The sequence below is a fragment of the Podarcis bocagei genome (assembly GCF_964188305.1).
Source record: "Podarcis bocagei genome assembly, chromosome: 6".
Lineage (NCBI taxonomy): Eukaryota > Metazoa > Chordata > Lepidosauria > Squamata > Lacertidae > Podarcis > Podarcis bocagei.
The window spans coordinates 78949474-78973772 of NC_138130.1; the positions used below are offsets into that span (position 1 = coordinate 78949474).

At 41.0% G+C, this 24299-nt stretch overlaps 1 protein-coding gene across 3 annotated transcripts; it reads left to right on the top strand.

Annotated features, from left to right (window-relative positions):
• Nucleotides 1-1063: 1063 nt before the first annotated feature.
• Nucleotides 1064-23557, top strand: LOC308589127 (coiled-coil domain-containing protein 169-like). Of its 3 annotated transcripts, none has more exons than XM_081198046.1 (9): nt 1064-1298; nt 2833-2915; nt 3976-4086; nt 4196-4236; nt 13305-13403; nt 13595-13648; nt 18251-18327; nt 20202-20286; nt 23317-23397. In XM_081198046.1, exons 1-8 carry the CDS (start codon nt 1228-1230, stop codon nt 20245-20247), a joined length of 582 nt encoding a protein of 193 aa, XP_081054172.1. In that variant the 5' UTR covers nt 1064-1227; the 3' UTR covers nt 20248-20286; nt 23317-23397. The 3 variants fall into 3 exon arrangements, 2 of the variants coding, with proteins under 2 accessions (XP_081054172.1, XP_081054171.1); XR_014009078.1 differs by having other exon boundaries at nt 1065-1298; nt 20197-20286; XM_081198045.1 differs by lacking the exon at nt 20202-20286 and having other exon boundaries at nt 1066-1298; nt 23317-23557.
• Nucleotides 23558-24299: the final 742 nt, after the last annotated feature.

Consider the following 24299-nt stretch of genomic DNA (forward strand, 5'->3'; position numbering starts at 1 on the left):
TGTTCTTAGTGTGTATCTTGTAACTTCCTACTTGGAAAGCCTTAGCTTTTTATACTATGAATCTATGGTGGTGGTGGTGGGGTTTGCCTTACTATTGTAAACAGTAACTAATGTAGCATTGGGGAAGCATCCTAGAGCAGCTAAGAATAATGCCACTGCTAACACACTGGGGTGTCAGGAACATGTAGAAAACACCGGCAATAAAGCAAGCTGGAGGTTGCATTCCAGCCGTTTTTAAAAATGCATTGCCTCAAAATGAGTCAAGCTATCAAACTTAAAAAGCCCTAGTTGATTTTGCATGTAGCGGCAGGGCATAGCCATGATGCCTGCCTAGTAGCCACTAATTTTGTTGTTTAGTCATGTCCGACTCTTTGTGACCCCATGGCCTAGAGCATGCCAGGCACTCCTGTCTTCCACTGCCTCCCGCAGTTTGGTCAAACTCATGCTGGTAGCTTCGAGAACACTGTCCAACCATCTCGTCCTCTGTTGTCCCCTTCTCCTTGTGCCCTCCATCTTTCCCAACATCAGGGTCTTTTCCAGGGAGTCTTCTCTTCTCATGAGGTATTGGAGCCTCAGCTTCAGGATCTGTCCTTCTAGTGAGCACTCAGGGCTTTTTTCCTTAAGAATGGATGCTACTGATAGCCGCCTCTTTTAACCATCCTTTTAAAGCCACCCACGCTGCTCGCCATCGCTGCCTCCTGGGGGTGAGTTCCGAAGATTAATTCGCTGCCACCCCTGGAGGGCAGCAGCAGAATGGCCAGAGCTACAGTGAACTCTAAAGCCTCCTTTCTCAAACTAGGCACCTGAAGGGCTCCGACGAGCTCCTTCTAAAACTCCACCACAAGCAAACAGCTGCTGCTGCTGCCAAAGCTTTAGCAACAATTAAGAGTCGAGGATCCCTGTTGAAACGCCCCCGTCAACAAACCGCGCCTCTGCAGCCGAGCGCATGCGCACCTTCCCCTGAGCGGCAACGGCGCCCTCTGCCGATCGGCCGCACGCTGACGTAAACCCGAGAGAGAGAGAGAGAGAGAGAGAGAGCGCCGACACGCCTCCTTTGGACGGGCGCCACGAGGTGGACAATAAGGCACGCGGGCGACCGTTGCTGTCACGTGTTCGCCCCAGCGTTCCTTTCTCCGCCCCCGCCTCCCCCCCCCCTCACCCGCTGTTTTCTCGCTCCAAGGCGACTGAGACGCAGTGCGGCTGAGGGAGGGAAGGGAGGGAGGCGACATGGGAGAAGGCGGCGAGCTGCCGGACTTCGAGGGGCTCGTGCTGGATCTGGGGCAGGAGAAGCAGATGAAGTGAGTCTCCTCCTCCCAGCAGCGCTGCGCAGAGCCCCGCGCAAAAGGGGCGCGTTATTACGCCGCGCCTCGTAATACGCATTATTACGCCAGAGTCCGCCCTCATAATAATAATAATAATAATAATAATAATAATAATAATAATAAATTAATTAATAATTGTTTGACTGCTTGAAGGAACTACTTTTCTACATGTGCTCCCACACACGGTGTTCCCTTCTGCGCCCTGTATTAATAATGATATTTTAGCTGGAGCGTCGAAGGGCTTCGTTTGTATTCATCGCCTTACCAACAACAGCCCTTCAAGGTAGAACAGTAGGAATGCCTCTATCGTGAGACAAGAGGGAGACGGAGAGGGAGAGGAATAATGGCTTCTGCCTCCCTGAAGGACCTGCTGGGTTTACTAAAGAGGAGAGTCTTGAATCCAACACTTCCAAACGGATTGCGTAGCATGCTTGGCCAATTATACAGCTCAAATCTCAGCGTTGACATCAGTTGCACATTTTTAAATTAAATGTTCCATGTTAGAACATCGATGGGTGGTGTCTTTGGCTTCTGCCTACGCAAGAGGCCACACCGCCTGAAATCATGTGGAGGTTAGAGCACAGTGTCATCCATATGAACTTGGCCGTCAGCTTATTTGTGACTGAAGCTCATTTTTTCCATGTAGCTATCACTAACTGTTTTTGGGTGAATTCAGTATGCCAGATGCCATTGTTATCCTATGTCTTCTATGAAACCAAAGTACACTGTACATCACAATACTCAGGTGCCTTTTGGGTTATTTTTGATATGTTATAACCCATGCTAAGCATTGTTATGGAAGGGTGGGTTATAAAGGTTAAATACATGCTGCATTCTGGTTTAGGGTTCCAAGGTGTGGAGACACTGGGAGTGGGATTTGAATGAAGGAAAGGATATGAGAGAAGCAGCTCCATGTGCGTGCAGAAATATAATACCGCCCCTCCAAAATCATGCATCTAGAATACCGCAACACACACTAGACTCGGCTGACCTTGAATATGGTCGGGAAACTGCAACTAGTTCAAAACGCAGTCACAGGAGTTTTGAATGGTACCTTATGAGGATGTGTTCCTCAGTGAAAAATCCCCCAGTTATATATGTTGCCTTCTGTACACCTCTGGCCTGTCAGCCAAATGCAACCCTCTCTATCTGGCCTTTGGACTCTCCCCAAGCCATGACCCCTTTCACCAAGCCGCAACCCTTATGAGGTCTGCTCTACACCCTCCTTTAGTGCTGCTGCCTGGCTGGAATGTGTCCTAGAACCATGATAATGACACTTCCTTGCCTGGATTGGGAGTGAATGTGTGGGTGAGTGATGTAGAAACCTCTGGTTCTTGTGGCTGGAATGTAGCCTTTTGTACAAAGATAACAGTCACACCTGTTGTCCATCCACTTTTGCTTCTGAGCCCACCCACCATTGTGTGCATCTCTTGGGCTGAAAATTATTCCCTTCCCCTTGTCTATTAGAAGGTTCTAAATTATGTAACTATTTGTTATTTCCACATTACAGAGAAGTGCTAGAACTCTCAGTATTCGAAATGAAAAACACAGTAGCAGAACTGGAGAAAAGACTTAACAGTGTTGAGGATGAAGGTAAGAAACTAAATTCTAGCCTTCTGCAAATGTAATAAAAAGCCCATGATGTTGTACATCTAATTACAAAGTAAACACAACAAGAGTCTTTAGGCATTGATATTAAATTGCCTTTTAAATGCCAGCTGTGCATGCTGATCAAAGCATACTGTTGCATTTTTCTCACTTCCATGAGTAGCAAGAAGCTGCAGGAACAGCAGTAAGTGGGTTTGGGATTCTTTTGGAGGAAAAAGCACAGGAGACTTGCAGCATTTTTGTAATATTTCTTTTATGAATATTCAGCAAAAGTGGGGGCAGAGACAGCAGTTCCAAGACAGCAGATACACTAATACACATCAGTTCTCTAGAAAGCCCCTGCATGACAAGGTGCTTCAGGCTCAATACTTAGCACATGTTCACACATATACTCCCTAATTCTGCCTCTTACCTGCATGTTCCAAAGAATCTCACAAGTGGTGCTGTTCTGTCTCTCTCTCTCTCTCTCTCTCTCTCACACACACACACACACACACACACACAAGCTCTGATGATTTTCCCATTCCAAACACTCAAGAGATCTCTATTAGGAAATATCTTAAATGGTCCATGGTCAGAGCTGATGGGAGTTGTAGTCAAGCAACATCTGGAGGCACCATGTTGCCAACCCCTGTCTTAACAATTAGCTACCAGAAAGAGACATCAGCTGGCCCATCTTCCCAGCAAATGGAATCTGCCAGCCATCTGTAATAATGAAATTGGATTCAGGTTTCCAATGTGTGGGGACAACAGCTCACTTACTCTGGTACCAAAACCATTAAGCATCCTCTGCCAATGAACAGTCAACCTGCCCAGTTTTTAGCAGGGAAGGAAGTCTTTCCCCCTTATCAGGTGCTTCATTCCTTCTGCATTTTGCTGCCCTGTGGACCAAGAACCTATGAGATGTTCTAGCATGTTATGAATTTGGGTAGCCTTGACAGTTTGTGCTGCAGATGAATATTTTAGCAAATTTCTCAGAGTTTAAAACAGACCATTGTTAACCTTAAATGAATCATGCTGAATTGCAATTTATTTTTGCTTTAAGACAATGAATGGAAAACCAGATATGAAACCCAAATAGAATTGAACAGACAGTTAGAAAGGCAAATTGGCCTTCTCCAGGGAAAAATGGAGCAAGTTCATGAAAGCCCAACAGGTATGGCTTAAGATTTTTTGTTTGGCATTGACAGCTATTACTCACAAACATTGTCTGTGCTTGCATATTGTTGATCAGAAGGCTCATGGCATTTTTTTCTTATTTGTAGACAGATTGGCATCTGTTCGCTCCTTTGATCAAATGCATGTGGTAAGTATGGTGGCATTTTAACTGAACAAATGTCTAGTAGTTCTACTATATTCTACTATATAAGGAAATGTATGTTTTATATTGCAGATAGATTGGTAATCTTGAGACATATCTACTCCCCTCTCGTTCTGCGTTGTAGCATTTCATCGAGGAGTGGTTTGGCTTAAATAATTGCTGGCTTTTACCATTGAATTGCTGTGCTTTTTAACCGCCCTAGCCTCTTTTGGACTGTTCCCATGATGGCTGTAGGAAAAGCCTGTATGGGTCGGCACCCAGCATATGGTGAGACAGTCAAATGTGATCACTGATCTGTGTACAAATTGGCTTTATAATGCATTGGCAAATGCTGAGAATAAACCCTGTTTCTTAGGACTTCTTCATGCATTGCTGGGTGGTGGTGATATCCTGCTGGCCTGTTTGTTTAAGAGACTTCTATACTGTTTTTAGAACAATTGTTTCACAAATTCCCAATACCCTTATCAATAAAATTTGACAACTAAAACCAGCACTGGACAAATGGCCTAATTTCCAGCCAATATCTGGAATAAACATTACTTTAACAAAATCAAAGAAGGAGTCTCCCTAACTTCCTAACCCATGACAATCTCGAATAAACTTCAGTGATACAATGACTGCAAAATGCTATGAACATGCATTAAACTTGGACTCCTGACACATATGCAGTCAGGAACTTCTCACCCCTAACCCTAAATTAGAGATTAGAAAAGACTCAAATGACCTGCTTTGGAAGACACATTTGCCTGTTTGTATTTTTGTAATACTTTAAAATAATATGAGAAAAAAGTTTATCTCAGAAGTTACAATATTTGCATTTAATACTGGAGGTGTGGGATGAAGTATTGTCTTTTGTTTGTTTGCTTGCTTGCTTGCTTTTGTTTCAAATGCTTTCACTGAAGTCCAAGGTTAACATAGGCTAAATGGAGAGCTAGCAGAACCATTTAGAAAATCCTCTGCTTTTGACTTGGGCAAGGTTAGAAAGCATGTTCAGATCTTGGTTAGATAAACTCTGGGACTGTACTACTTCATAGGCTTGGGAGTATCACAGGGTTTGGTCCCTGGAGCCTTAAACATCCCACTGCCAAATCTTTTGGTCAGTGATTGCTTTGCTCCTTGTCAGCTGCAGATCTTGGACTTAGAACAGATGACATTTTAAGCCAATTTAAGATAGTATGGCAACGTTATTAGTTAATTTAGAACTCTTAAGGGAGAAGCAATTTTCCCTGAGATTTCTCTAAGATAACTTATTATTAGTTGACCCCTTTCCTAATCAAACTGAAGCCAGTGACCATCGTTTATAACAGGAGAACCAAATTAGAATAGGCTATTCTACCAGAACTTGGCTTTCCCCTACAGCTTTGTTTAGCCTGCAAAGGTTAATATGCTTGAGTTAAAGTAATAAGGTAATAATAAAAAAAAATAGGTTTTTAGGTATCATGGGGACAGGCATACTGAAATCAAAGTAGAATTTTTAATGGTAATGAAAATGGTTGGATGACAAATGCAGGAGCAAATTGGATTTTCCGTGTGCAATTGCTGCTAAAGGTCACTCTCTTTGCTCAGTCAAAGAGACATCTTTCTGAGAGTTGTTTTTCTCTCTGTGCCTTTTACAGTCAACTGTTATCTATGTATTATGGTGTTTCTAAGTATATCTTTTGAGCTTGGTTTCTTCCCCAAAGTGGTGGTGGAGTAGAACCAATGAACATGATTAGATGCAGCAGGATAGAACTGAAAGGTGTAACGTACAAGGAGAATCTGTGTCTTTACATTTCAAGGTAGATATTGAAACTGCTCCCTAAAATCAAGTGGCAGCTCAGCGGCATCCCTGCTGTCTGCTCTGTTTCATTGGCACATTCTTTAGTGCCATATGTGCTTTATTTTATACTGGCAACAATTATGAAGCAATCAAAATGCAATTCACTGGAAGCATCATGCACTGTGAATTTTGCTTTCTGCAAAATTAGGAAGCCAGCATCCTTTCATCAAAGGAGATTTCAGGGAATGAACAAAAAATTTCTTCAGAATTTTTTTTTTAGCAGAGGTGGCCTTCCTCTGTTTCTGCCATGGTGACAATACCTGCACAACAGCAACCTAATAGACAGATCCTGATAGGCAAATACACTGGTGAAAATTGCAGGACTTCCATAAGTATGATACATGTAGTTGTGATACCGTCTTAGCAACATTTCTGTTGGGAACAATTGAGGAAGCTGGGATACATGATGTAACTTATAGTGGATATCATTCATTCTGTAACCCTGCATCCATACCAGTTTTCCTATGGGAAGCTACAGAACTTGGGTCTCAAGATTCAGAGACAGTAATGATTCTGAATTCAAGTTTCTGTGTTTGCGCTCGGGTCTTGTTAGCAAGTTTCCTCCAGGCACCTGGTTGGTCTCTGTGAGATCAGAATGCTGGACTAAATGGGCCACTGGCCTCATTCAACAGGGATCTTATATTCTCAAGATGAAGGAGGATGGCTGTGGATAATGACGCCAGCAAGTGGAAGCATAGGGCTGTGGTATTTCTAGTCCTTGCATGTGTGTCATATGTATATGCAGAGAGTAGTAGAGGGTCACTAAGACTGCACTCCTAACTTAATTTAACTGGGAGTAGGCTCCACTGAATTCAGCAGGACTTGCACCTGAGTAGATGTGGGCATATTTGTGCAGAAAACAGCAAATAAGAGATCACAAGAGCATGCCAATTTACTTGTAAGGAAATATTCCAGTTTAATGATACGGTTGCCATTTTTTATGAGCAAGTTGACTTACAGGGAAACTCTCCCACTTGCCAGGAAAAGCATCCTTCTTTTCAGATTCATGCGAATATTGGCACTACAACTTATTTTGAAATTGAGAATAATTTCATCACAGCAGAGATCACATGACATTTTGGGAATGTCTTTTTACTGGGTGAGACCAAGGGTGGACTTTGGCAATCTTTTGTACTATGGGGCTCTGTGCAAGGCCAAGATTTGGTGCCCACAAATGGATCTTCTCAATTATGGAATTTCTCAATTTTGTGCCCCCTCAACTTGGCACTGATTTTCCCATGATAAAACTCTGAATTGAAGTCTTAATTGGCATGATGCTCCCACTGGCAATTGCATCAGTTGCAGAGTGAAGCAGGCCTTCCTAGTGTGTTCTGGGGTATATCCTAGGAAAAACAACTAGTTAAGAACGGCTGAAGTAATACAGTGGTACTTCCGGTTACGAACTTAATCCGTTCCAGAGGTCTGTTTGTAACCCAAAACTGCTCATAACATGAGACGCACTTTCACTAATGGCGCCTCCCACTGCTGCTGCACTGCCGGTGCTTGACTTCCGCTCGCATCCCAGGGCAAAGTTCACAACAAGGGGCATCTACTTCCGGGTTAGCGGTGCTCATAACCCGCAGCATTCGGGTTGGCACGTAACATGAGGTTCCACTGTATAGGTTTATTCAATAAACCTGATTGTAAAATTTAAAATTAGCCACCAGGGGGCACTTCATATTTAAATATGCTCCAGGCTTTTAGGTCCCTAGTTTCAGAGTCTTTTAGCTCCTGACATAGGTTAGTGAGATATTTTACATATTGATCGCAATTCAGGTAATGATAGCCACCTTGCAGTCCCATTGGTTTCAGTGATTACAGGAGGCTTAAAATTGCTCTAGCATTGGCTGTGTTGTGCCCATTGTATTTGTGTGGTTTATGTTTAATTGAAGAGTAGCCATGTTGTCAGTTTTACCACAAGCACCATCATGCGTACAGTATAAATAGTTCCATATAGGTGCAATGGGACTTCTGTTACAGTAGCAAAATTAATTAATTAATTAAAATGCAGCCTCTCTAGTCTTAATTTATTTTCACTAATTGGTTGCAAATCTAAGTGCTGGCATCCATGAGCTTCACAGTTGTGGCTTATAATGTTAAAATATGTCATTAAGCCAGCTGATAGAGACCACCTATTGGCTTTTCAAGGAGGGAATGTTTTTCTCTTTCAGATGGGATATTTGCATTCAGTTTCAAATGGCAGGTTGACTAGCTTACAGAGGCTTCACAGTGGTTGTCATTTCCACAGTGTGTCAAACAAATACATCACATCTGGGCCTCTACCCGATGGAGAAAGTAAAAGGGAATTGAGATTAAAATAAATGTCACTAGCTCAGCAGTTGATATGCCAAATTTTGGGGGAAACAAATTTGCAGTCCTTTGAGAAGGGGCTTAAAATGCGTTTTGAATACTAGGGACTAATTAATTAGAAACGCTACTTGCATTGCTAATTGTGCAATATGCTATATTATCCAGAATGTGATTACTGTGTATGTTAGTGGCTTTAAAAACCAGAGGCTGCCTGCAGCCACATAAAACAGTTGAATAATGGTTAAACCAGCAATACTGCAGAAGTGGAGAAACAAGGATCTGATGAGGCAATTCTCTCCTGAAACCTGAGACTTTGCTAAATGCCAAAAATAAGATATGAAATCAAGGGAGCAGCCCACCAAATTATGATGCTCCACAGCCTTTTAGGTTGTAATCGTTTGCACACTTACCTAGGATGAATTGATAATCTTTCAATTTCAGTTTCTCTCTGTGTTCCTTTTTCCAAATCTTAACTTCAGTTCACCCTTTCCATATCACTCTCTGATTTTTTAAAAAAAAACTTGCATGAAATTTTGTACACATGCCGTGTAATATGCATATTTTTAATGCAGTTTTGCCTAATATACACATTTTGTGAGCAATTTCCCCTCATCTGAAGCACTTCTGTGCATTGTTTTCATGAATATATGCATTTTTGTGTATACTTTCTCCTTTATACACTTTTCCCTATGTATTTTTTTTTGTTGGAGAACAGCATTGCAAAATTTGGAGAAGTACAAATTTTGAAGGATAGTTTGCTGCATTTTGGTTTGCAAATTGTTTTGGGAAGTGCAAATTAGGTAGGCTTGCACATTTCTCTCTCCTCCATCCTGCTCTATCCCTATCTGGGAGTAAGCTCTATTGAACATAGTGGGACTCACTTGGAAGTCAACATACATGTGATTGTACAGTTACGTATTCCCCACTTCCCTGAGTACCGAGGCATTCCAAGGACAGCCATTACTCCAGTTTGGTTTCCTTTGGAGAAAGAGCTCAGTGGAGACTTAAGCCATTTCTGTAATAATTTGAGTTTGTTTATAAATATACAAGGTGAACAAAGGTGGAGGCACACAGCCTAACTCATTTACCAGCAGCAAATTCAACAGTCCTACATCTGCTGGGCAAAGAAGGCAGCTTTATACCCCTAGAAAGGTTTAGCTTAAAGCTCCTATAGCTCTTTCTTTCTCTCAGGAGCAAATTAAGCCATGATGTCAGTCACATAGTAGTTTGCACTTGGGTAGCTGATTATTACAGAATAGTTGGGTGCAGGGAAGCCAAACTCAAACCACGACTATGATGTTTGAGGAGATGAAAAAAGAGGCTTTAATCCTGCCCACCTCCCAATCAGAATCACCTCCCCATCCATGCATGATATTTGCAATAGGAGGAAAGCGTTAAATACATTAAGTAAAAAGGCTCCATTTTACTGGTGCATCTTCAATGCAAAAAGAGTATCTCATTGCAGAATGTGATGTTCTTTCATATCTTCACCAATTCCTCAACAAAGGAGTAAAGGTAAAGGTACCCCTGCCCGAACGGGCCAGTCTTGACAGACTCTGGGGTTTGTGCGCCCATCTCACTCAAGAGGCCGGGGGCCAGCGCTGTCCGGAGACACTTCCGGGTCACGTGGCCAGCGTGACAAAGCTGCATCTGGCGAGCCAGCGCAGCACACGGAACGCCGTTTACCTTCCCGCTGGTAAGCGGTACCTATTTATCTACTTGCACCCAGGGGTGCTTTCGAACTGCTAGGTTGGCAGGCGCTGGGACCGAGCAGCGGGAGTGCACCCCGCCGCGGGGATTCGAACCGCTGACCTTTCGATCGGCAAGCCCTAGGCGCTGAGGCTTTTACCCACAGCGCCACCCACGTCCCAAGCGCCACTTCAAATGGCAGTTACATTGGCAACATTTTGGATAACAAAATAATATTATTCTTTGGTTTACTCATCAGCTCTTTTAGTGATTGTTTCTTGTCTCTGAAGCAAAATTGGGATACTCACTGGTAAATATTTGTTTAGTTCATAGTTCGCCTTCTCGGAACCCAGGAGAGTTGTATGACAGATGAGGCTTATAGCTCCTGACATGTTGTCATTCTGTCTGCGCTACAAAGATTTCTTTTTCCCATTTGCTTTGGGGAGAAAACACATTTGTTTTAGGGATCCCCCCCCCACACACACTTTGAATCAAGAATAGAAGGAAATTTCATTCAGCCTACATTTTAAACTGCAACCTATTTCACAGTTCCCAGATTTATATGCTGTGTGGAGCATAGGTTGACAATCAGATTTTGTTGACAATGCACTTCTGTGTATTTAGTGATACAGTTTTGGTGCAAAAATGCATATTTTACATGGAAATGTGTACAGAAATGCATAAATTACATATATTAAGGGAAAATGTATAGAAAAACATACATTTTTGCATACTTTAGGGGAGAGTATGAACAAAAATGTGCATGATTTAAAAGAAAGATTTCATGCATTTAAAAAATCCACAGGAAATGAGACAACAAACTAATGATTGAACACATGCAAAACTGACATGGAACAAACACACATATGAATTGACCAACATTCTCTCCATGACAGTGGTCAACTGTTGGTTTATATTACAAAAAAGAAACATTTTTTTAAAACCTAAAATAACAACAAGCAACTTCACAAAATCTATTACAATACTCAAAACTACTGAGTGAAAGGCCTGGGTACAGAAGATAGACTTTGCCTGGTGCCTGAAGTTACCAAAGTAGGAGCCAAATGAGCTTGGAGGGGAAGAAGGTTGTAGAAGCAGGGTGTCACAGCATAAAAGGCCCTTCCTTTCCCTGGACTACTGATGGGGACCCCATGTGGAGGGTCATCAGATGACCAAAGCAGACAGGCAAGTTGATATGATAACAGGAGTTCCTAAATGTTAGTTATCCTTTTTCTGCATAGATCCAATTAGTTTGACTTAAATCCACTGCCAATCAGATCTACTGGTTTTCTAGGCTCTAGTATATCAATGGTGGAGGTTCTTCATTCGAGAGAGAATCATCTATAAATGAAAGATGCATGCTAGACTTTGGTGTTTATTCAAGAAGAAAAAGTAGTTTTTCATCTTTCCATGCTGTGTGTTACTTCCTCTAGAGAAGATTAAAGTTAACAGTCAGCTACCCAGCTATGGGAGAATTCGTCTTGCAGTCTGTGGCTCTGGTGTCAGTTTTTGACTTCAAAACCAGCAGGGGATTTATTGTAATATGTCAGCATTTTTTAAATAACATGCCACTTTTGTTCACTTCTCTGTAAATTGTGCTCTCTGGGGTTTTTTATATATATAAAAAGAATACTTCTTTCAGCAAGCTAAAAAATGGACAGCTCTATTGTGGAACTAGTGTGATATATATTTTAATGATCAAATCCAAATAACTCTTCTTTCTATATGCTGTTTACCTTCTCCCCCCCCCCATATAACCTGTACAGTACCTGACTCCATAGAACTTGAAAGAATTTCTGCAATGAGCTTCTTGCAGTAGTCCCATCACAATGAAAAATTTTCAGTGCAATCTGATGCATGCTTACTCAGAAGTAAGCCCCACTTTGTACAATGGGCCTTACTCTTTGGCTAGTAAGAGTGCAGTCCTAAACACATTTACATAAAGTAAGTCCCACTGAATGCAGTGGAGCTTCCTTCTAAGAGATCTGTATAGGAGAGCATTGTTGGGATACATTTTGCATAAGCTGATTCCTACCTGCTTCCACGGTGATAATGGAGTGGCCATATTGCTTTATAATCTGGACCTTTATGACACATATTCCTCTTCATTTTAAAATGTTGAGATTGGAGGTTACACAGGAGGCTTTCTTGTGAAGAACTTTCAGAGCAGTATCTTTCATAGTGCTTTGCATAAGATTTTTCAGGCACAAGCTGCCTTTGCATAGGCTTGACTGAAATGGTTTACAGGTGAAATGGAGAAGGCTGATGGGCCTAATTAGAACCATGGGCCAGAGATTTACCACTTTGGTTGGCCACTGAGTGGCAGGAGCTCTCCAGGGTTTTAGAAAGCGGTCTTTCCCAACCCTACCTGGACATGTAATGGCAATTCATGGTTTTCTACAGTGTGAATGAGCTGGGGCAAGCTTCTGGTTCACACACACTTTCCTCTTTCATGACTGCAAGGTGGAGCTCAAAAGTTTTTTTTCTTCCAGTTTTAAGCCCAGTAAGGTTCTGATGATGTCTGAACTTGCAAGTTTTGGAGCCTGCCTTGTTCTCAAACTATAGTTTAAACTAACTGTAATTTCATCAGGTTGGACATTGCAGGGAACCGTGGTTGTTTTAAACCAAGTGGAGGTTTCCACTCCCCTCCTCTGGTGGACAAGAGAGGAAGAGGAAATGCATAAGCTGAAGGCTTCCTATAACTTGTTCAAGTAGCAGGAAGCCATAGTTTTCCATAGTGTCTGAACTGGACCAGTGCCTAAGACTTTTGAAGGAGGGGGAGAACTGACACAGAATTATGTAAATGGTACTGAAAACAATGCTGCCAAATCAGCAAGAAGCTTGTAAAGCAAAGTAGGTCTGTGCAACTGAACCATGATCTTTCCTACCCACGGCATTTACCTAAACTGGAGTTACAGAAAACACAATTTGCTCAGTTGGGGGAGGACAAGAATCAAAGTGAACTGCAAGCATCTCATTAAGACATTGAAACTTTACAGTGCAGAACTGATAGCAACATATGGCCTGTTTTTTCTTGTCTTCATCTTTTTGGGCAAGTCAGCAGGAGACTAATAAACAGCAGGAAGAACAGTGACCGCAATTGCTAACCATTAAAAGTGCACATCCATAAATTCAGGATAGTAGAAATTGTCTCCATTTTTCAGTTAGTGAAATAACAAGAAACTATGTATAAATCTGTTGGTTTTATTCTATTTTATTTTGTACCTAATGGCAGGATTCTTTAAATCAATTTCTTAAACAACTGGGAGAAGAGAAGAAAAGTCTGCAGAACCAACTGAAAGATTACGAGCTTCGATTGGAACAAGAAGCAAAGGTTTGTATTTTGCCATAACCAGCACCACAAATACTTTAGAAGTTTTTATTTGTTGTCCAATATGTTGTTGTTTACAACACTGATGAAAAGAATACGAGAATGAATATATAAATAAATCCTGAGCTATGCTTTTCTTTAATCTTTTGTCTGTTCTTCTGTTGTAACTACTTATCTGTTGTTTTGGAATTTAGGCTTACCATAAAGCTAATGATGAACGTCGTGCATACTTAGCCGTGATTTCACAAGTAAGTCCAAAAATCTCTGTAGCCTGATGAGAAAACATTTTATCCTAAGCTGATCATTACTCTTTTCCCGCTGGACTTTTCTTCTCTATTTTAAGCTGATTTGCCTCCAAGCCAGAAAACTCTGCAAAGCTAAGTCTGACTCAGCTGGAATGCTAGAAAGGGATGTTAATCACTCTTGCCATCTTTTTGCCCATGTCGAATTAAATGGTTGAATCTGTGCTTCCACCCTTGACAGCCAATTGACTACTTTGTTCCACCAGCAGCAGCCTCATTTCTATACTGCATTAAGTTTTACTGCTGGCAGACAGGTTCTCTACATATTACTTCTTTCTCCCCCAGCTGCAATTCTATTAAAAATAAGCCTTTGTACCACTTTGATATCATCATAAGGTGGAAGATCTTCAGTTACATATTTTCGTTTTCTACATCAGTCCTTACTAGATCTTTGCCTTTGAGTAACCAGTGACTTTTGTTGGCTCATTACTTGAGTTTAATTAAACTTTGAAATGAAAAGACTTCCAGTCCTTTACAAAATATTCCAAAGACTTGACTGTTTGGAAGGAGGAAAGTTGATGAAGTATCCCATTTTAAAATACATTTTTTCCTGTCTGCTAAGCCTGATAACTAAAATTACCTTGGGGCCTGCCAGTCTCCTGTCTAAAAAAAAGTTACTGAATATGTTACTCTGTTAAAATAATATGTCTGTTATGCTGCCTTAATTTTCCTCAAAGTAGCTTACAAAACAAATCCATACAAAAACATAGCAGACTAACAATCCTAACTATGTCTACTCACAGGTCAGTCCTGTTGTATTCATTGGGGCTTAGTCTCAGGTGAGTGGAGTTCAGATTGCAGCCTGATTTGTCCCATTCCTTTCAATTGGTTTCAAGTTCAGCCATCGTATTATAGGTTGGATTCAGACTCAGTGGCATAATAAAACTGCAAAAGTCAGCATTATAAGAACAGCACTTGAAAGCAGCAATATATCTGAAATACCACAAGAACCCAGGAGGACAGGATGGTCTTCTCTTGATACCTCAAATATAGCTATGGAGGTACCAAGTGAGCATGTCTAGTGAAGGAGTTTCATAGTTTGGGCGCTACCAGAAAAGGCTCTCTTGCCAATATGTTAGCTACCAAAACCACAAGTAGGAAAAGGATCTGTGGAGACATGAAAAGTGGGAAGTTGTCATATACTGTACCAAGTCAGACCATTATTCCATCTGGCAGTGGCTATCCAGAACTTCAGGCAGTCCTACCTGCAGATGCTTTGGATTAGACCTGGGGCCTTCTGCATGCAAAGCAGATGCTCTACACAGAGCCCTTCCCCAATCGAAGATGATTTTAATTGGCAGGCAAATTCATATTGGAGAAGATGGTCCTTTATATAATGTGGCTCATTCAGGGTCAAAAACAGCACTTTGAATTGCGTCTGGAAATGGACATCACAGGCAACCTGATGAGTTTCAGTATTATTTTAATGAACTTTTCAGAAGGAAGCTATTGTAGTTCAAGCATTTATGTGAGCACCCTGCTTTGGCATCAAGCTGCCTTCAAATAGATTTCCCTTGGCCAGCCCTGTTGGTGTGCCTTCCCTGGTTCAGGCTGCTAAATAGATTTATCATTTATCTATTTATTTAAATTATTATATATAGACTGCTTTTTAAACAAAATCCTTCTAATTATATGTGAACATGCCTGTGAACACCCAGCTGAGTGACTCAGAATGGAGCATACTCTTGTTTCTCTCACATATGGCACATATTACATATATACATTCATAGTGTGCACACACAAAAATGAGGCTTGTATTCTGCAATCCTAGATTCATATTGCGACTGCTATTGGAAGTGTCATCTTTCCCCAACCCATTTGAAGAGGATTTGGTAGCCCCATAACCCAATATTTGGTTCAGCACGTGGATTGATGTGCTACATTTTGACTTTTAGGTGCAAAGTATCACATTTTTTAGACTCCTTTAGTAATCAAGAGTGACTTGGATTATGTATGACAAATTCCAACTCTCTTAGTAGCCTTGAATTACTGCAAGCATTTTGGAGGTGCACCCAGAGTTCCTTGTCTTTCAGGAGCAATGGATAAATTCTAAATTTTTGGAAGTTACTGTAGCTTGGGAAGTACCTTAGCAATATTCCCTGGCATGAAGTCAAGTCAGCAAGGTTGATGATGATGATGTATATATAGTTTGGAAAAGAGTCTCCTTATATTGTTTGAAGAAAATTATTCCTTAAATAGTATTCAGAGTAGTAGCTTGGCATGATGCTTTGCCTCTACTACAAACAAACAACTGTCGCTCAGTTCATTGTGTATCAGTGCAGAGAAAAGGGAAGGCTGCAATTAGCCATGTTTCCATGTATTTAAGCAGCAGGCAAATGGTTCACTCTCTATAATTATCTGTGTCTTCTGGAATGAGGTGCCATTGCTGAAGAACAACTTTGCCTTGTTTGGCTAGCTAATAATGATGCATTTCTGTTTTATAACACATACACCGTTTAAGGAGAATATAGAGGAAGAAAGGAAGGGAACAAATAGGAGGTATGTGTTCACTCATGGGCACCTAGCTCCCTATTTAGCAAGACTTAGGTTAACCATCTTTGGAAACTATTGGTGCAATCCAGAAAAAGTCAGGCATCCCCTATGTCCTTTTGAAAGTCAGTAAGTTTTCCCTTTGAATTTTTCTGTGTTTTAGGTGGAAGGAGCAACGTATACAGCTCTAGTAGTATTTGCTGTAGCCTCTGAGATCCAAATAGATTTTTCCTCCTCATTCCTCTTCACAAAGAGTTTGTAGATTTCATTGCTAAAGGACAGTTTGGAAATTATACAATACGATTACTAAAAAAGCATGTAAACTAGAAAGCAGATGTTTTAAAACAACACAAGCATATCCTTCCCTTTCCAACACCATGATGTCCAAAATCATGTTATGATTTTAAATAGTAGTCTTTATTTGGGATCACCAATAAAAGCACACTTGTGCACAAGTTCTCTTAAGATTCAGATTGTAATAGATTTGTCAATGAAACAATCCTGTTCCATTGGCCAGCAGTCCACTAGCAGGAGCGGTCAGTTGTTATTGGCATTATAAGCATATGCATAAGACTGAAGTTTCAAGCAGCTGATTTCATTCATTGGTTGATAAATAATAGTATTTATATAGCACTTTCTTAAGTTTTCTGCATGCGCTGTCTCAGGGCTACTTCAGACATAATACCCAGCATTGAGAATGGCCTTTCCAACTGAGGAGCCCTGGACTTATATGCTCCTTCTTTACCTTATATATTCTATTTATCACATTGATGCTGAGCTGGACAAGCATATTGACAAGGCAGTATGACAATGGCTAACCTCTCCAAAAGGGTATGGGAGTATGTGGTGCTAACGTCCAGTACCAACACCAACGTTGGGCACGGTTGCTTTATGGAAGTAACTGCAGCCACCAGGAGCAACACCTCAACGCCTCCACATGCACTATGTCAGGAAGAGTTTGGGTATCACATCATAGACAGAGTCTCAAACAAAGATGTGCTCTCCCAAGCCCATATTCCAGGCATGTTTGCACTCCTTTCTCAATGACGTCCATAGGATCTTGCCATCTTCCATTCTGTGGACTTGCTTGGTCATGGCCACAGAATGGAAGATGGCAGGATCGCATGGACTTGCTATATGGAGAGCTGGCTTCCAGCATTAGGTCATTGGCAAACCAACTCTGTGTTACAAAGATGTCTGCAGAGCAGGAGAAAATAAGCTTACTCCATCTTCCATTTACAGATAGGTAGCCGTGTTGGTCTGCCTTAGTCAAAATAAAAAAAATCCTTCCAGTAGCACCTTAAAGACCAACTAAGTTAGTTCTTGGTATGAGCTTTCGTGTGCATGCACACTTCTTCAGATACACTGAAACAGAAGTTGCCAGATCCTTCTATATAGTGAGAAGGTGGGGAGGGGTATTACTCAGAAGGGTGGTGGGAATGGGAGATTGGCAGCTATAGAAGGATCTGGCAACTTCTGTTTCAGTGTATCTGAAGAAGTGTGCATGCACACGAAAGCTCATACCAAGAACTAACTTAGTTGGTCTTTAAGGTGCTACTGGAAGGAATTTTTTTATTCCATCTTCCATGTCACAGGCCTTTAGATATTTGAAGATGGCTATCCTATCTCCTCTCAATCTCCTCTTTTCCAGGCTAAACATTCCCAACTCCCTCAACCATTCTACAAAAGTCTTGTCTCCAGACCACAGTCTGACACTCTAACCACTACACCATACTGGCAATTCCCTCACTCCTTTTCTGGTTTGAAGGAAGCAGTAGTTTACTGTGTTATCAGAACTGACAAAAAAGGCTTGTGCTTGTGCTTGCCCTGCAAACCAGGATTGAAATTATGGTTTCTAGGGAGATGTGGTTATGTCCTTAAGTACTCATTTTTACAGTACCAAATAATGATGGTATTTTGTCTTAACCAGAGATCATAAAAACTGAACATAACATGCAACATGCATGTAACTTTGTGTTAACAGATCTCTGCCAATATGTCTGTAACATTTCCAGCTTGCATGTAAAAGCAGGAATGAACACATATTTACTTCTGCAGATTTCAGGATCACTGAAACCCTCAGAGAGGCAGAAAATGGATGCAGTAGAAATGAAGAGGGAAGACCAGCTTATGCGGTAAATAATATATATATATATATTTAACCCGACCTGTGGTTTTCAGGAACTTGGGACAGCCTATGCTGTGATTTACCATTTTATTAACACAACATTGTCCTGGTTTGTTTCATGTGGTAAGTCAAATTGTAGCTTACCAAAACTGTGTGAACGTGCTGGCTCCTGGAGTCGAGCTTGCAGCCACTTTGCTCTTCCTCAGTCTTTTTTATTTATTCATATGCCACACTGAACTAAGCCAAGGTTTAGTATGTCCTCTGAACCAGGGCTTGTGGTAAAGCTCTTCTTTGTGGTAAAGCCAGGTTGGTGATGGCTGGCTTATTCCAATGTAAAAAATGTAACACATCGCTTAGGGCTTATCCACACTTCATCTTCTTCCACTGCTTTTCCCTGGGAAAAACTGCTCTTTAGTGCTCAGTCGGAGCAAATGGTATTTTGGGTTTTCTCTGGACTGATGTTTGCCCTGATTTAACACTGAAGTGCAGTTTTTTCCTGGGAAAGGAACAGGGCAAGGGAAAATCCGCTTGGATGCATGTTTTCTAGGCATGGAACAAACAGAAGTGTGGATGAGCCCTTAATGTTTATGACTTGAGTGCTGAACTACAACTCTCATCACCCCTAGCAAGCATGACCAGGGATGATGGATGATGTTCAGCAATACCTGGAGGGTTGAGTGTTCAACACACCTTGTTTATGAAATGTAAGTGAAAACAAAAGCCAGAAGTCTTCTTGGGCTTGTTGGTTTGGTTGTACAACTCTTTGGATTCTAGCACATCTTTTTATTTTAAATATTAAGGGAAACGGTTAGTTATGCTACTTATCCCAACCTCTTCCTGTCCAGTTTCACCCAACTGAAAAATCTGAGCAACAATTTCTACTTGATCTTTAATATTTTATAGATGGTGCAGTTCTCATTTATATAATAACAGTGATAATTTTAACATGGCATTATGCCATAGCCTAATTGCTTCAGGTAGATTTGTAAAAGTCAAACTCAGTCTTTTAATTATACAGGTGCCGCAAAAAGCTTTCCATGTTATTAAATGTTCATAATGAACAGAGAGAGCCAAGCCATTTTGAGGGGACTGAGGATATAAAACTTTTCTGCTGTGTGGGGCTTGTGTGCCAAGTCTGAATTTAGAACAAATAATTGTTGCAGTAACAATTGACTATAGAACCTAGAATAAAGTATCCCATTATGAAAACCAGATCCTGCTGTCTCATTTTTATAATCTTTGTAGTTTGGCAGTCCACAGATTAAGGGCTTATTAACTGCTTTGTCTTTTTAATTAAATATATCAGTTTAATACAACAATACAATGAAGGGATTGGTGCAGGTGACATCTTCTGATTATTCAGTGAAAATCAATATTTCATCCCTTAATAACTTAGATCAGTGGTGGCCAACATGGTGGCTTTCAAATCTTGTAGACTACTGCTTCCAGAATCCCTGGCCATTGGCCATGCACACTGGGGCTGATGGGAGTCCAAAACATCAGCCAGACCCTACATGGCCACCCCCGGGCTTTGATGAACAATTCATTGTCTGGAAAACCATCTTGAATATGGTCTCTGATCCTAGCAGTACAAGCAGCAGTAGTGTGTGAGCAGGGTGGAGCAGCCATCGTGCACTCCCCACAACTGTACTGCCACTCACCAAGACAGGGATGGTGTGGGGCAAGGCGGGCAAAGTCAAGAGAGCTTTGGCTTGGTGGTGGCAGCTTCACTGGTGCTGTTGCTACTCCCCTCCTATGTATGGCACTGCTGAGTACAACTAACAATAATCTCAATGCTGGACACCTTCATACAAGGAAATGCTCTGAGTTATATCTGTTGCCAGTGTCCCAAGAGTTACTTAGTGCTGTCTCTTAGTGCAGACCCAGGTCATTGAGCCTGAGCTTCCATAGCTGCCGCCTGCCATGAACCACCAGTGGTAGGATTGGCACCAACAGCAGCAGCTAGGTTCTGTGCTTATGATAATATTTTATTTTCTTGTTAATTGTGTTGTTGTAAAGGTATGTTTTATATTTGACTGCCTTTAGTAACATTTTCTTTTGACATGTTGAAGGCAATTTTGTTTCATTTAACTTTGCTGTGTTAAATGTTCTGTAGTTTGCCTCCTTTGTAATGTTTTATTTTGAAATCTTTAAGATAATATTTTAGTTTTCTGGTAATTCTGTTGCTTTGAATGTATAATTTATATTTGCCTTTCTTCAGTAATTTTTTATTCTGGATAGTTTTGTTTGATGTTTTAATATAATGTAAACAGAATTTTTCTAGAAAAATATAAAGCAGTGTAGAAATGAAATTAATAATACTTAATACAGAATTGGGGCTTTTTTCTTGAAACAGGAAATCAGCAGTCCAGACCACATATTCCTTGTGAAATTTTTATTGGTTCTAGAACAGGCATATACAACTCCCAAGAGACTGCAATCTACTCCCATACTCCCACTAAAAAAAATCTGGGCAGTGATCTACCCATTGAATTGACCAAAGTTGTTGAGCTTTTTTGGGGGGAGGAAGACCCAAAGATGTTGAGTGATTGACCGGTAGATCGCGATCAGCCAGTTGGACATGCCTGTTCTAGAGGAAGTGGCCATAGTCCCACTGTTCAAAAAACAAGTCAAAAGCTCATTTAGTCAAAAGCTCATTTAGGCTAGCTGGACTCATTGCATGGTTCTTTAAATTCTGACCCACCTTACAACTCTATTAATCATTCACATTTATCAATGGTTTTTTTTTGTTTTTAGCTCTGCAATAATTAAATAACTGGGTAACAATCTCACATAAGCATGTTTAATTTCTCTTTCTGTGTGAATTTAATGGCAGCTGCCATAATTCTATTAGTTTTCCAGTCCTTTGCTTTCATGGACAAATTCACATAATTAGATCCATGTAGAATCTCTCTTTTTTGAGACAACACATGGTGGTGGGGCACCAGGCATGTGTGGTGGTATAGTACATGTGAACATATATACATATATTTTAATATCTGCACCCCAGGGACTGACCTGAAAACTTCTTCAGGATGTGGAAGGCAGTTATTTGAAGTGTTTTAGGAAGTGATAGCGCTCTTCAGACAAACTTCTGTATCTGCTGTTATAACAGTAAGGGGTATTTTAAGTGAAGGAAAGTTCCATATAACATATAGACCTTGGTGGTGCTTATGAGCACCATGCACAGGCCAATCAGCGTCAGCTTCCTGACTGTAGGAGGAAGATTTCCTGAATGATTCACTTTTAAAGAGGAGCTTATACAATCTGTCTCCCACACAGTTCATTCGGAATAAATGCCACCTCTTGCTTTTCTATTTGCGGTCGCTAACACAGATTAGAATCCCAATAATGAAAAGAGGATGGGGGGGGGGGAGGAATCCATCTTTACATTGTTCTTTAACTACCCCGACACCAAACTTTTATCTCCAATCTACTAAAACCACATTTTTCTATTGTGCCAGTGTCAGCCAAAAGTGAGTCAGCTTTAGGAAAAGAGTTTAAAATTCCCATGTAAGATGGCTTTTAGTTTAATCTGATATATCAACTAAAACGGGAATCAAACTGTACTAGTTCATCGATTGAAAAAGCATACCATGTGATGGGAAATCCACAAGTGATTTTCACTCATTACACTGAAAACTATTAGTCAAAATGTCAAGGGCATAACTCTTGCGGCCATTTTTTATCATGAGAACCTAGGAGTTACCACTGCAGTCTGCCTGTATTTCCTGTGGCACCCACGAAATGTGTCAGTTAAATATCTGCTCAAAAATCTACAGTGCATGAGAGACTTTGCTCTTCCTGCTTCACTTTGTTTGCACTGACTCAGCCTCTTTCTTGCAGCAGCCATTTTGTGTTACGCCACACCCCCACAGCAACTAGTTTGTCACCAGCGCCCACTGACCCTGAAAAGTTGAGGACCCCTGAGATAACATGTATTCATTGCCTTTCTACCAACTTTAGAGAAAGACAGACAGCAAGAGTCTTTCTTTCTCTTGCTCCTTCTGTTTTCCTCCAAAGTATGGCATGGAGGTAAGAATGAGATCCCCACTACTGTCTGAATTAATTTTATTATTACACTTGTGTCTTTCCCCAAGGAGCTTAGAGTAGCATACATGACCCCTCATCTTACCTTATGGGTTTTTTGTGAAGAAAAGCTAGACTGAGAAGACTGCGACTTCTCTGTTGTATGACAGAGGGCATGGGGTGGGGTCAGTCTTTTGCTTTTGGAATGGCGACCCTTCCCAAGTTATCTGAAATGTATGGAAAACTCTGGGTCTCTTGTGCTGTGCTGAATGACAGAATTAAATGTAAGGTCAATCATTTCTCTTTCTCCCTACAAATCTGACCCAGATTCTGTCAGGTGGGTGCCTTTCTCTACAATGTAAACTGTGAACACCCAACTTCAGAGTAGTGCTTTTCAATGGAAAGTAATGCAGAATGCTGATGGGTCCATCTTTATGTTTATGTTGGCTGCATATTCCCTGGGAAGATAATAGAATATGTCTAGCCAGCTTCCTTAATTGTATATGTAAGGGCAGAGAACTGAACACTGATACTAGGGAGGATGGTTCCTGCAGAGAACTCTTAATTGGACACACAGAAAACAATTTCCGTCTCTTACAAAGAAATAATTGATACCAGTTATTCCCAGCTTGAATCATTTCTGGGTTTTGTTCAAATGTTCAACATCCTATTGATTATCATATAAATTGTATCATTCCGAAACCATGGACTGGGAATAATTATTGTTAAAGTGTTCTTATTAGTCTCCAAGAACATCCGATTTGGTATACGTATTTATTAACCCTATTTTTTAAGCTTGGCAGCCTACTTACTCTTCAAAATCTAGGCAACCATATTTTTTATAATAGCAGTGGCAGCAGTGTCTACTAGTAGTAGTAAGGATTGCCAAACAATTTCAGTTTCTGCAGCTACCTGAGCAAGTTTAATTGTGCTTTCTGAATTCTATTTGTCCTTCTTTATGTTTCAGAGGAAAGTGCAATATTCCAAGAAATCAACGAATATTGGACCCAAAGAAAGGACCAATTAAAAAGACTGCAGGAGTCAAGCATCTTCCAAAACTGAAACTCTGATTTCTTATTCCTGGGTCTTTTAGTCATTTGTTCTTCCTTTCCCCCAATACGAATTGTAGTGAAGTGCAAAGTATTATTTTGATACAGATTATATTAAAAGTAACCCTCCTCTTCCTAATCACGTTTAGGAGCAAGCAAGCCTGATTGACTCTAGTAGATTTGCACATAAGGAAATGTCTGCACCACCTGTTTGGTGCATGGCATATTAATAAAAAACCTGGTGAAGTCTGCAGCTTGTTGTGGGATCTCTTCCTCATTGTCCTTCACTTCCAGGGGTGGTTCCAGATATGTGTAATTTAGCAGCACTTAATTGTTGCTCTTCCACTTCAAGGTGAATAAGCAATGTATCATGTCAGGTGGGTGAGCATGGTTTTCACAAAATGACCTCAGTGGCCAAATGGAGAGGCTTGGCAGGCCAGAAGGTCCCACCCCTGCTCTAGTACAAGCCTATGATTCTATAGCATGTGCAGTGAAGGGGCAAAGCACAGAACAGGTTGACTGCAGGCAAAAGTTTAAAGGCCTCAGTTTACCTCCAGCCCTCACAGGAGCAAGCTGCTCCCAACAAATTCTCCTTGGTGCTGCAACAACCAACCTTTCTTTCTCACATGGGTTCCTCCTTGGGATCAGAACAGGACAAAGCTTTAATCAGGAAAACAGAGGAGAAGGATGATTTGCTCACAACAGCATGCACCTAAAATATAGCCTATGATTAAAATACTGATAACTTTCCCACAATTTGGAACAAGCATTACAGAATGGCCTCTAGCATTGTTTTGCTGCCACTGCTCAGGTGTAACGGATGACGGCAGTGAAGATCATCTTTCTTCTGAATAGCATCCTGCTGAGGTTTCCCAGCTGGTTCAGAGACTAATGAGAATGA